The sequence below is a fragment of the Camellia sinensis genome, unplaced genomic scaffold (assembly GCF_055761805.1).
Source record: "Camellia sinensis isolate YWXY unplaced genomic scaffold, ASM5576180v1 Unanchor10, whole genome shotgun sequence".
NCBI lineage: Eukaryota > Viridiplantae > Streptophyta > Magnoliopsida > Ericales > Theaceae > Camellia > Camellia sinensis.
In genome coordinates, this window is record NW_028128988.1 from 6,588,497 (window position 1) to 6,601,075 (window position 12,579).

The 12,579-nt window shown below is 34.3% G+C and overlaps 1 protein-coding gene and 1 long non-coding RNA gene across 2 annotated transcripts; both read right to left on the reverse strand.

Annotated features, from left to right (window-relative positions):
• Positions 1-8,918: 8,918 nt before the first annotated feature.
• LOC145814451 (uncharacterized) lies at positions 8,919-10,227 on the reverse strand. The gene is made up of 3 exons (XR_014357809.1): positions 10,104-10,227; positions 9,925-10,024; positions 8,919-9,559 (listed from the first exon to the last, which is right to left on the reverse strand). It is a non-coding gene; the product is annotated as an uncharacterized LOC145814451 (long non-coding RNA).
• A 649-nt stretch (positions 10,228-10,876) lies between these two features.
• LOC114299780 (2-carboxy-1,4-naphthoquinone phytyltransferase, chloroplastic-like) lies at positions 10,877-12,094 on the reverse strand. The gene is made up of 6 exons (XM_028244612.2): positions 11,874-12,094; positions 11,698-11,788; positions 11,554-11,598; positions 11,346-11,456; positions 11,144-11,209; positions 10,877-11,009 (listed from the first exon to the last, which is right to left on the reverse strand). Exons 1-6 carry the CDS (start codon positions 12,092-12,094, stop codon positions 10,890-10,892), a joined length of 654 nt encoding a protein of 217 aa, XP_028100413.2. The 3' UTR covers positions 10,877-10,889.
• Between the last annotated feature and the right edge of the window lie 485 nt (positions 12,095-12,579).

Sequence of the window (12,579 nt, forward strand, 5' to 3'; positions counted from 1 at the left end):
ATTTTTCTTATGAAAAATTCATTTATGTCATAGAATATTTATAATAAAAAATAATGTTTTTTTTTTTTCATATTCTTCTTAAACTTTAAATTTGAACTCTAAAATCTATCAATTATTGCTTAAATTAGATTTGGCTTACATGTAAACTTTTCATCTAATATATTTTTTAAAATTTTAAATTAGATATGTTTGGATGGGTTAATAATTTTATGCGGCATGCATTTATTAATTTTTATAAATTGAAATTAATATTTTGAAGCTCTTAAGACATTTTTCACAAAAAGTTATCATGCGTTAATATATAGATAATAATAGATTTGGAAAAATTATGAAAAATTTACCCATAAATCCCAAAATGAGAGATAGTTGATTCATATAGCCCTAAGAGTTTTCTTATAAATCAATTAGTTCTTTTTGTTTTGAAAAGTTATATTTATTTGATTTGGTACAGTTTGAGTTTAAGTAAATGCCCTTTTGTGATTTATTTTTTCAATTTTCTGATTTGTTTTGGAATAGAAATGGAAAGGTGATGCGTGGAAGATTCTTTTTTGGAGAATTGGTGGTTGAAGTGTTGGTTGTCGAGTGTAAAAATCTACATTTCTATTAGTGTGGTTTTTGGGTGTTACATTAGAGTGTTGCATTAGAGTGCTACGTTTGGAAAAAGTAAGTTTTTGTGTGTTACATTGATTGAAGTGTTATATTTGGAAAAAAATATACTAAGGAGTTGTTTTGGAATGTTATGTTATGTTATGTTATTATGTTTAACAAAGTTACACCGAAGTGTTTTTTAGTATGTTACATTGGGGTGTTGCGTTTAGAAAATGTATAGTAAAAAGTGTTTGTGTATTACATTAATTAAAGTATTATGTTTGGAAAAAGTTCACTAAGGAGTTTTTTTGAAATGTTACATTGTTACGTTTGAAAGAAGTATACTAAGGAGTTTTTTAATATGTTACATTAGAGTGTTACGTTTAGGAAAAATGCATTAAGAAGTTTTTTTGTGTTATATTGATTGGAGTGTCACGTTTGAGAAAAGTACACTAAGGAGTTTTTTTTTTTTTTTTTTTTTTTTTTTTTTTTTTTAGAATATTACATTGTTACGTTTGAGAAAAATGTACTGAGGAGTTTTTTAGTATGTTACATTGGAGTGTTACGTTTTTTGTATGTTACTTTGGAGTATTACATTTGGAAAAAGTACAGTAAAGAGTTTCTTTTCTTTTCTTTTCTTTTTTTTTTTTTCCAGTGATACGTTTAGTAATTTCAACATTATGAGAAAACTCATATTTGTCTCTCAACACTTAGCCCTTTATGTAATTCATACTAGAATGTGACCTTACTTAGCCCTTTATGTAATTCATACTAGAATGTGACCTTTGGGTCTATAAAAAATATATACAAAAAAAAGAAAAGAAAAAAGAGAGAGGAGCAAATTGTTTGTAAGATCACTATTTTAGATTTATTGGTACTTCACCAAAAAACTGTCACTCACAAATAATAATTATAGTTTAATTTGTCAATAAAAAACAAAGTGATAATTTCAGAATATGTATACTTTCTATTATAAAAATTATAGTATAGCGATTCTGGTTTAGACCCGACCCAATTAGTTTACTGGACTCGGGTTTCATGGTTTCGTAATGTTGTTCATGTCTTACTTCCCTTATATTTCCTTGAGTTGGCTATTGGGTTGTATTGGTTGCGTTTAGAATAGGTTGGTAGCTTAGTTTTTAAACTATTGTTACCTAGAATTTTACTCATCCCCTCAAGCGTCACTTCTTGCGCTCGAGTGGGCTTTGTGAATTCTCAGTACTTTTGCAGGTCTGCAAGACTACTGGGAGAGTGTATTCTACGCTCGAGCGGTTATTTCTGTGCTCCAGCGGTCTTAGCTCGAGCAGCCTTTTCTACACTCGAGCGTTAGTCTGCTATCTGCAAAACTATTGGGAGTGTGTAATCTATGCTCGAGTGTTACTTCTTGCACTGGAGCGAAACAACTTATTGTGTCTGGACACTCGAGCGTCACTTCTTGCGCTCGAGCGAACTGTGCTTATATCAGTCTGTAAGAATCACTTTTTACATCACTTTTTCTTATCGCTCTCTAAACTTTCTAAAAACCCTAGATCTAGAGCTTCTCTCTCTATAGCTCCCTTTCTCTCTCTATATTTTCACATAGATTTAGTGGTTTCTCTACCTGTGTGCCTTTGTTAAAAAGGTAGAGCATCTCAAGGACTAAGTTTTCATTGGGTTTTGGCTTCATCCGAGTTTCTTCCTTGCTTTGCACGTCTTCAAGCTTTGAGGTAGGAATTTTCTACACTCTTCTATGATTTTTAATTTAGCTATTTGTTTTGTATAAACAATATTGTGATTTTGAGAGATTTTGAACAAACCTAGGGTTTTGGTTTAAAATCAAAAGAGAGGTTTACAAATGGATGCGTTAGAAAAGGTTATGGGAGTGAATATGAGGTTGTGTTGTGATAAAATTGTTGATTTTGATACTTGGATTGGATTTTAAAAGGAAATGGAGTTTTTCCTAAAATGTCTCAAATATTTATTTTGTATAAATAAAATGGAATTGGTATTGAAAATGTGAAATTGGATGTATTTGATATGAGTGGTGGGGTTGGTTATGTATTACCACTCACACTTTGAAATTTGGATAATTTATCTGTCTTGTAGTTGTATATCTGTTTAGAAATATCTTTGGGAGAAGAAAGGGGTTGTACTCCATGTTTAGGAGAAGAAAAGGGATGTACTCCGTTGAATTAAGTTAGCCGGAGTGTCCATGGTGAATGTCCCAAAAATCACGAGTATACATGGGTGCCGATTCCTGTAGATGAAATATCCGTAAAATGGCAAAAAGAAGTGTTTGTATGATGGCTATATTGGTTAGAGACCCACTGAGTTATATCCTCAGTTTGGTTGTCTGAATAAAATGGAAATAACTCATCAATTGAGATAAAATGGATCAAGATATAAGTTCGACATAGTATAATTTTGTAAAAGAGTTGTAAATAATTTTATCACGGGTATTGTTTGTGCATATCACACTCATATCTTTGTTAAAATTTATACGTTGTGTTAAATTATTTCTACTGGGCTTTAGCTAACCCTATTTGGGGAAAACCATATTCAGGTGCTGGTGAGATGCCCCCTCCAAGGACTTAGCTTGGGAGGACCGTGGAGCTGAAGGCTCAGTTTTGTTTTGTTGTTTTTGTATCTAACGTTCGTACAAGCCTAGGGCTTTATTTGTATCGAGCTTACGACTCACTTTTGAGGTACCCAAGCCTTAACTTTGAAAGATGTAAACCTTTAGGGCATATAATTACCTGTTTAGCTTTTATTACATTATTACTGTTTGATAACAGATGTTGTAGATTAAAGGTGTTCTATTTATGAATGTATATCGCATGTGTCACCCCTTTTGTATAATCAAATCTCATGTAATAGAATGACATTATACTCTGATTCATAATGTTATTTACTTATTGTTTTGGATGGTATATTGCGTTTATTTCGGAGCGTTATAACTTGGTATCAGAGCATACCGGGTTTGAATACTTTGAGTATGTGGGAAGTGGTTATTACCACACTGGGTTTGTCGCACTTGATAGAGACATTAGTATGTATAGTATACTATGTGAAAACATGCTTATATGATTATATGGATATGAGATTTAGTTCCTAAAATATTGATTGGGTCTATGGGTTTCTAGATGTCCTGTTAGAAGAGCACTTGATCACTGTTGTTCTAATTGGAATCCTGGCAATGTTGCGATACGGTTGCTATCCAAGAAGGAAATTCATATGTGTTTATGTGATTACGTGTTTACGTAGAGTGAATTAATGTTGCCCACAGCATTAGGACGCGAGAGAGTTAGCTTCGGCACATTTGTAAATGTGCTAATCTCTTTGTTACCTTCATTAGGATGTCAGGATGTGGACGTGGTGGTAGTAGGCGTAGTAGGCCTATGAGGCATGAGGTGCCTCTATCGGATGAGATTCCGACACAAGAAGAAGGGGTTGGTTAGGCCAATCTGGCCGAACCAGTTGGTCAGCAGGCCATGGACGCCTTAGCCCGCGAAATGGCCGAAGCATTGCTGGAATTTATGGACATTCTCAAGGCTGAGAATTAAGTCCAGGCCAGAGTAATTGAGACAGGGCCATCATTCTTGAAGCGAGAGTTTTTTCGGTCAAATCCGGACGAGTTTTTAGGTGATCCCAAGGAGCCACTGAAGGCGGATGAGTGGCTAGAGCAGATGGTGAAGACGTTTGAGATGCTTGACATCGAAGATGGAAGTTTGAGGGTGACCTTGGTAGCTTTCCAGCTGAAGGGGGATGCAGGTCAATGGTGAAAGTATGCGCGTGGGCGCATTTGTAGTGACTTTGGAGGCTTTCATTGACGCCTTCCAAGACAAGTTTGCAAAACTGTGATCATTATACTACATTTGTTTTTGGATCTATAATTTGTAAAGATTCAGCCATAGTCTCAAATTTATTTATTTATTTATTTATTTCTGTTTTTTGAATTGTCAATTTGTTTGAAGCATTTATAATACATATAGTATATACCATTTGTACATTATAGTCTATATTGAAACTAGTTACAAACTATTGTAATAGTGGGGCTAGAAAATTATTAAATTAAAATTAATTATGTTCCATTATAATGTTTGATTATGTCTGAATGGTGGTATAATGTTATCGAAAATATCAAGCAATACATATTGGGAATCAGGTGGCATGGTTGTGAATTTTTTGAAATCATCAATGATAAAAAATAAAAAAATAAATAAATAAACCAATTTTATTGTAGCCGAACCAGCTGTATATTATTACAATCCAATTGCTCTTTATGATTTCAGGCCAATAAGTCTCATAGGATTTGTCTACAAGGTTCTTGCAAAAGTACCCTCCAACAGTCTGAAGAAAGTTCAACCAGCCTTTATTTGCCAATGAACATGGCCTAATTTTGAGGTTCAACTTTGCAAAGCCATTTGACAATGTGAACCGAAAATATCTTTTTCCAATGACGAAGAGTTTTGGACTAAAATGGATTATTGAATGTGTTTCTACTACATCTCTTTTTCTTCATCTTAGTGAATGAATCTCCTGCTCAGTAGTTTGCCATGAAAATGGAGTTGCAGCAAGGTGACACCCACTCACCTTTTCTTTTCAACAGCCTCCGACAGTTTATGAGTATTCTCTTCAAGAGAGCCAAGAGCCTAGGTCTGATTGGGGATGTTCAAATTGGGCAAAATGACCTTACAATTTTTCAGCTTTAATTTGACACAATAGTGTTATGCAATGCAAGATGGCACAATGCCCTGACCATTAAAACAGGCCTTAGAACCAATAACCACAAAAGCAGTACCAGTAGTGTGGTGCAGGTATCTCAAATGAACTTGCCAATGACATGGCCAAGGCATTAAGGCTCCTTTTGGGAAGTGGGTTATAATCCACTTCCCAGATTATAACCCACTTCCTCTCTCACAAAAAGCTGATTATAACCATCTTCCCAAAATAATCCTAAGTTGCAATCAGCAGTCTCTACAAATCAAATACTTGGGGTTGCCTTTGGGTGCCAGCCGAAGATTTTGAAGCATTTGGAATCCAATAACTAAAAACATCATGAGTAAACTCACTTCATGGAAAGAAGAGATTTCTCTCTTTTGGAGGGAGGCTCACTCTTAGTATTAAGCAATGTGGCCTAGTGGCATTGAGGAAATGCTTAGGTGCTTGTAGGGGAGAGGTTGGGAGTTTAACTCCCCTAGGAGCTAACCCAACAATTAACAACTGATTTTCCATGATAAAAAATAAATAAAATACAGTATTAAGCAATCTTCCGATAATGATTGATTCACTTTCTTTTGAAATAGTGAAAGACTAAATCACTATGGAAGCATTCTTGTAATTTGTTTGCTTATTCTTGGTGATCCACTTCTTTTAATCTGTCTGCTTTTTCTGTTTCTTCAGTAAGAAAATTCCTCTTTCCTTTGCCGATCCAAAATAAAAAATAAAAAAATCACTAATGGAAGCAATTAGTAGGTGATAAATACAACACACTAGCCATTTTTCACATAACTGATGGCGAAGTTGAATGGAACTTGGATTTTAGAAGAGCTCTATTTAGTTGAGAGGCCCTTCCCTTCTCAGTATTTTGGTCTTTTTAGAAGGCAAGGAACAATTGCATCTCTAACAATACGGTGTTTAATTAGAAAAAAGTTTGGGTTAAAAGCAAACACGAGAGGTTGGACTATTCAACCCAAGATTTCATTACTGGAAAATCGACGCTGCTATAGGTACTGAAAACGTCGCTAATTCTTTTTGTGACGTTTAGTACCAAACGCCGAAGACGTGGCCGTTGCTATAGCTTTATGGCGTTCGGAAAACATCGGTATATTAGTATAGGCGGCGTTTTTAAAAACGCCACCAAGTGTCCTACCCTAACTGTACTATGACGTCACTATCACATTTAGCGACGTTTTTGAAACGCCGTCAAACACATTTATACATTTTAAAAATCTAACCGTTAGGATAGGGATATAGTGACGTTCAAAAAATGCCACCATAGCCTTTATTTTTATTTTTTTTATTTTTGAAGTTGTGCTAATTTTATATGGTTGAAAAAAATACCTATCATAAACAATTATTAAGAACTAATAATTGATGTTTATTAAAATAATAAATAAACTAAGTTTGAAAACAAAATTAAAAATAAAAAACAATGCAATAAGATGTGATACATGTACAATTACCGAATATATCTAGACACAAAATATATTAGAAATCCGTGAGGATTTATTTACGAAGTCAGGCTTGAAAACTCATGTAGAAAGTAGAGAAGACATCCATTCTCCTAATGACACAATACCGATAGTAGCAAAAGCTTGGCCCAATTCATAAGCAAAATTTTCTTTCTGAACGAGGCAAACTTTGCCAATTTGTCCTCCTGCAAAAAGTCACAGCTAGGACCAAATTAGAAAGGTTAATATCAGTACAATAGATTGACCCATTAGATTAGAATGGAAAACATTAGATTAAATTAACTTAATGCATATAAGTGCATACCCCAAATCAACAATGATGATGCTAAGATTATCTTGTGAACGTCGGTCCTGTAATATACATAAATTTGTAGGTATGATCAAGCATTGTCCAAGAAAAATAAACATCTACGCATCCATTACCAGAGCTACTCTTCCAAGCGCCTCACAAGCTAACAAAAATCAGAACAAAAGAAGTTAAAACTTTGTAAACCATAACACTGGTATACCAGAATTGAGGCAAATTTTTTACCTGAACATCTTCGGGTTGCCAAAACTGATTCCTAACAAAATTAACTGCTTCTGAGCTGAAACAATAGCAAAGTTGATGAGATAATACTCATCTTGTGGTTGATTAAGAAAAATATTAAATAAATAACTATCATGCTAATTTAAGATAATTTACAGAATGAAAGTACAAGGTTCAAACAGGAAATCACAAACAGCACTGTCAGTATAAAGCACAGTTTTTACGTCATCATAGATATCTTCATTAGCAGTTCCAAGAGCTATTTCTCGGCTCCACAGATTGCTTTATTGTCTGTAAAGTTGTGTAACAACAAAGGTTTATTTAGAGAATGAAAGTGGAATGTTGATTTACCAGATTCTCACGGAGATATGTATCCACAGTTGTCCCAGCATGCATAATTGCATTAGCATATATTGTTGCACTGTGGCAGACATTATTTCTCGGCTCCACAGACTGCTTTATTGTCTTGAGAATAAGAAGATCCGACCTATATGAAAATTATAAAATTAATGAAAAAAGCTTTTCACAGTACGCAAATGGAACTCCTGAAAATTGAATTTGAGCAAAGCAGAATAAATAAAGAGCTGGAAGTTATATCTGTTGTCTCACTTGTTATGACTGTATAAAAATTATAGAGTCAACTGTATTGAACTCTCTCCCGACAAAATTCCTTTTATTTTTGTTAGCCTCTCAGCATAGGTCACTTCTTTTGGATCTGCTTCTTGCACATTCACATTAGAAGCTTGAGTTCCATCTGTCATTTCAACATCCTCAGATGCAGTAGCTAAGTTGTAAATAGAACTACAAGTCCTGAACTACCCAAGGCAATTGGTTTGCCTTTTGATTGATCTGATACCATTGTATTAGGATATTATGAAGATAATAATAAGAGAGTGCACTGAAAGAAACTGCTAAAAAAAGAAAACACCCAAATCTCTTAAAGAAGATATCCATCCTAGAATTCATACATAAAGCACATCTTTCAGACACATACAGAGACAGAATTCAACTTTTCTAAAATAGATATTTAAATTGTGTCCGTGTCCTTGCTTCTTAGTTGTTAATGCTATTGTTGCCAATTTCAAATTTACCTAATACTACAATCTTCGATCAAGATTCTTTATTCTACCACCATAATTTTTTTGTGCTGCATGAATATGTTAATTATCAATAGAAATTCAGTTTGACCACATCAAAGAGTAAATTCAACTTAAATTGTGGTCTTGGCTGTATCCAGATTCTAGATACAGATATATCTCCATGAGAAAAAATCACCAACAAACAGTCTGTTTCAAAGAATTTTGAGAGATCTTCAACTATCCAAGTCAAATACAAAAAGGATAGAAGTAGAGCTCAATTACATGTATTATGCATAGGTTACATAAACACAAGATTTTGAGCAAATAAATAATTATATTATTTAAGTACAATCATTGTTGATATCAAGCCTATCCTTTCTTAAGGAAATATATATATATATATATATATATATATATTTGGGGTGATTGACTGAATTGAATTATTGAATTAGGGAGTTCACATCCATTATTTGTAGATTTCCCAGCAGAGAGAGATATTTGTATGTTGAAATATACCAAAAAGAAAAGACAACAAAATATGATTTCCACAATTCTTTAAGAACATTAACTACACTGCAAATGTTGGCTATCGCTACACTGCAGATATGCACTCATATCATGTGAAGCTATCATTCTATCCAAAAACGTAAATGATAGATCACATTGTGCACTCTATTAGAAACTCTACAACATACTACCTAAACTAATCATGACAGGTAATAAAACACTATGAGTCTATGAGTGTCATGTTCAGCATAATCTATACTACTTATTTACCCTTAATAAGAGGAATTTTGTACATAATATCACAAAGAAAATACAAAGAATTTCAATGACGAGTACGGAATTAAATGTTTACTTCACAAATCCCAAAACCCATAAATTCATATATAAGCACATATTTTATACTATTATTAGAAGGTAACACCTTAATTGATGTCCCTGACAGATTTTTAGCATGCCTGAATTACCCCATGCTCAAACATCTTTGCATAATTCCAGAATGCCGAAAAACAAAGATAAAGCAGTTAATTAAGGTCTTCAAACTTCAACATTAAGAATGAATAGCAATAGAAGGAAGTCAGTTCCTATAGCTGTTTATTGTATGAACATCACATGTTGCTGAATCCAGGACACTGAACTGGTCCACCAGCCGCAGGACACACTTTCCAAACACCATCAACAGCAACCTAAAAAGAAGTAAAGAAGTTCACAGTTACATTGGAATATCACATAAAAAACTGACAACATGCAGTTCAAAAGTGAGTCCTTAACTCATTGCTGAACATAAATGAAGAAACGATGCGGCTCAGTCGATCATAATTAGGAAAATTTTGTAATTTAAAGATAATTATACTTTTGCCAAGGAATTGGTTTTTCAATGTAAAGAAAATTTTTCCATAATAGTCCTAAAAGAGATGGTATCAGTAGCATTCTTTGAAGGAAATAAATTCAAAATCGAACTCGTACAATGTTTCGTTGCAGCCATTCTATTCAATATAAATGAGCTCAGAATCCTTATATTAAAAACCAAAGTTAAAGGGCCAAATTATACCTCCAGCGAATTATTTATACACCTGTGCTGATAACAACCATTTCCTTGGGTCATGGAACCCCTTACAGACCCAGTTCGTACTAATGATGAGGCCATACACCTACAAGAATGAACATAAGTTATGCCAATGCATAATTCAAATGTGAGAATCTGAAAAAAGTTCCATAAGCATATCTCACCTTGAGCTATGTCCTCTCACCTCACCCAACATTCTGTCAGGTGGTCGAGCACTGCTCATGTCTGTGCATGATTGCATGATCCATCAGCATAAGCTACATAATAAGTGCAATAGTCAGCTAATGATAACTGCCCACCTGCGATGGCCAAGAATGGAAGTCAATATTCTACAATGGTTATTATTGTACATATTTAAACCAAACATGACTATCTAAATTTAAGTGATCACTAGCTGGAAGTGGAACATCTAAACTTAGCATAAGAAATTAGTGAACAAAAACTTGCTAGAGATTTGAATCTTTCCAGCAAGTCACAAGCAAAATCAACTACTGTCTGGAAGAGGACAGATGTCAGAGGGAATCCAAGCTTTAGCAAGATTCTAACATGTCATTTAATTTCGGGTATATTACACTGATCTCCCAGCAAACTCCGCAACTTTGAAAAAATTACAGTGACCTCCCTTTTAGAGAGGTTAAAGGGACCGGAACAAATGAAGATGGTGTGAAGACACAAAGATAAATAAGGAAAAAATATACATTTCATTGTAAAAGAGATGACATCATCATTTTTCCATCTACGTGACTAACAAATTTCTTATGACAATGAGGCTCAGTGCTATGTGAATTAAAACCTTACGTGAGTCCAATGTGACTATGCTAAACTAACACGTGTGTTTGATGTATAGCCAAATTTGCTTTCACAGAATACTCATAATAGCAAGAATTCAAAAATGTATGCTCACCAGGAAAATTTTGAAATCTATGGAGTGGAAAATCAGAGAAAAACCATCATGTCAACATATTTCCAGCGATGGTTCTGGTTGCTACCAGTCCAGCTGCCAAAGCAGCACCGAATAAAGCATGCAATCTCACACAGTAATACTTTTCCATAAAGATCTTCATTTTGTCCTATAAGAATGAAGTCTCAATACCACAATAGAGAACTAATCCAATTCAGCTATAAAAAGAGTAACAACTAGGGTTCATAATCATCAAATTTGTAATTCTACAGTAAAATTGAAGCTTAAAATGTTACTACTCACCTTGTGGTTCTGCTCAACGTAGTTGACGACTAGTTTTCCAATGGGCAAGGTTAGGGCACAGAGAAACTGAAACAAAGCTATGATTAGATTTAGAATAGTGGGATGGGTAAGTATGATGCACTTCAAATGGCACTAAAGATCATGTGACACCTAAATTAAGCATTCTTCACATTAAAGAACGCTCTAAAATCAACGAACTTACAATGCAAGTAAAAGGGAGGGCTCTGCAAAGACCAAAAACAAGCAAAAGCAAATAAAGTGTGAATATAGCCACTTTCACCAGCTTTGACCCTGTTTCCGTGCCAAGCCTAACCTGAGCAAAGGTATCAAACCCAAAATAAATAAATAAATAAATACACGTGAATCGATTGTTCAATTTTCCTTGAATTTTGAAGTTCTAATGTTAGGGCACTTATCAGAGGGGACATTTTTCTGACAGCTCTATCTCCGTTTACCTGAGTTGCACACCATTCATGTTACCTGATATAGGGATACCCTGAATAGGGAGATGTGGAAATATCAAGGGGAGAGAAAACAAGGGAAGAAAATTTTACCTGATGGAAGTGACTACAAAAGAGGATTAGAGTTGTTGTGAAGCCAACTAGGAGCAATGCGAAAATGATTGTGCCAGTTATAGAAAGTTCACTGTATTAATCACCCAAAATCAATACTCATATAAGGCATGTGATGTGAAATCCAAGATTATCAAGAAATCAATATTAGCTACAACCTTGTGTTGCTCTGTAGCAAGTAAAAAGCAGTCGTAGCAAATGGACCAAACGCTGAAAAGCTCAAAGGCTCTCCAAATCCTTGATAACTTAATCGAAATGGCGGGCATTGGAATGAACACAGTTTCAAATAGGTGAATTTTTTTATTTTTTTTTTGATATGCCAAATAGGTGAAATGACTGTTGTGCCCCCACGTAAAGCACTTGTTGCACAAATGACCATTTCAAGCTTGATGTTGGATTTCTCTCGAAATTACGAAAATGACTTTGAAGAATTCTCAAAAGATTGAAGAGTTAAAAAACAACTCACAGTGAGAGGAACCAAGCAACAGAGTGAATTGGTAATTTGATTGCTCCCCATATCAAGATTGCTCTATAAATGTCCTCTTCCTTTTCCTCTTCATAAGTAGAATTCTTGGAGGAAATGCACTGACATCTATGCCGCCAATTGAGTTGTCTTGTAGAAGTCCTATTGAGATATTAGAACACATAGTAGTAACCATAATAATAGCAGAACACATGCTCATTAGAACAAACAAGTATGAAGCGAAGATGTGACTCAATTTGTTCCAATGCCAAGACACTATAGTAGTCATTGGTTCCAAATCATCAAGGACTTTAAAAAATTAATAACAATCCACAAGGAGGAAATGAATTCACTGTACCTAAGTCAAATCATTTGAAAATAATAAAATCTACAATTTTTAG

Bases quoted from the DNA above. Each gene is read 5' to 3' on its own strand.
- LOC114299780 (XM_028244612.2), bottom strand. From the start codon at position 12,094: ATGGTCATTTGTGCAACAAGTGCTTTACGTGGGGGCACAACAGTCATT. The intron at 11,789-11,873 runs GTTGTAGCTAAT...TGATTAATACAG, and splicing joins TTGCTACAGAGCAACACAAG to TGAACTTTCTATAACTGGCA. The intron at 11,457-11,553 runs GCCCTAACATTA...ACCTTTGCTCAG, and splicing joins AAATGTCCCCTCTGATAAGT to GTTAGGCTTGGCACGGAAAC.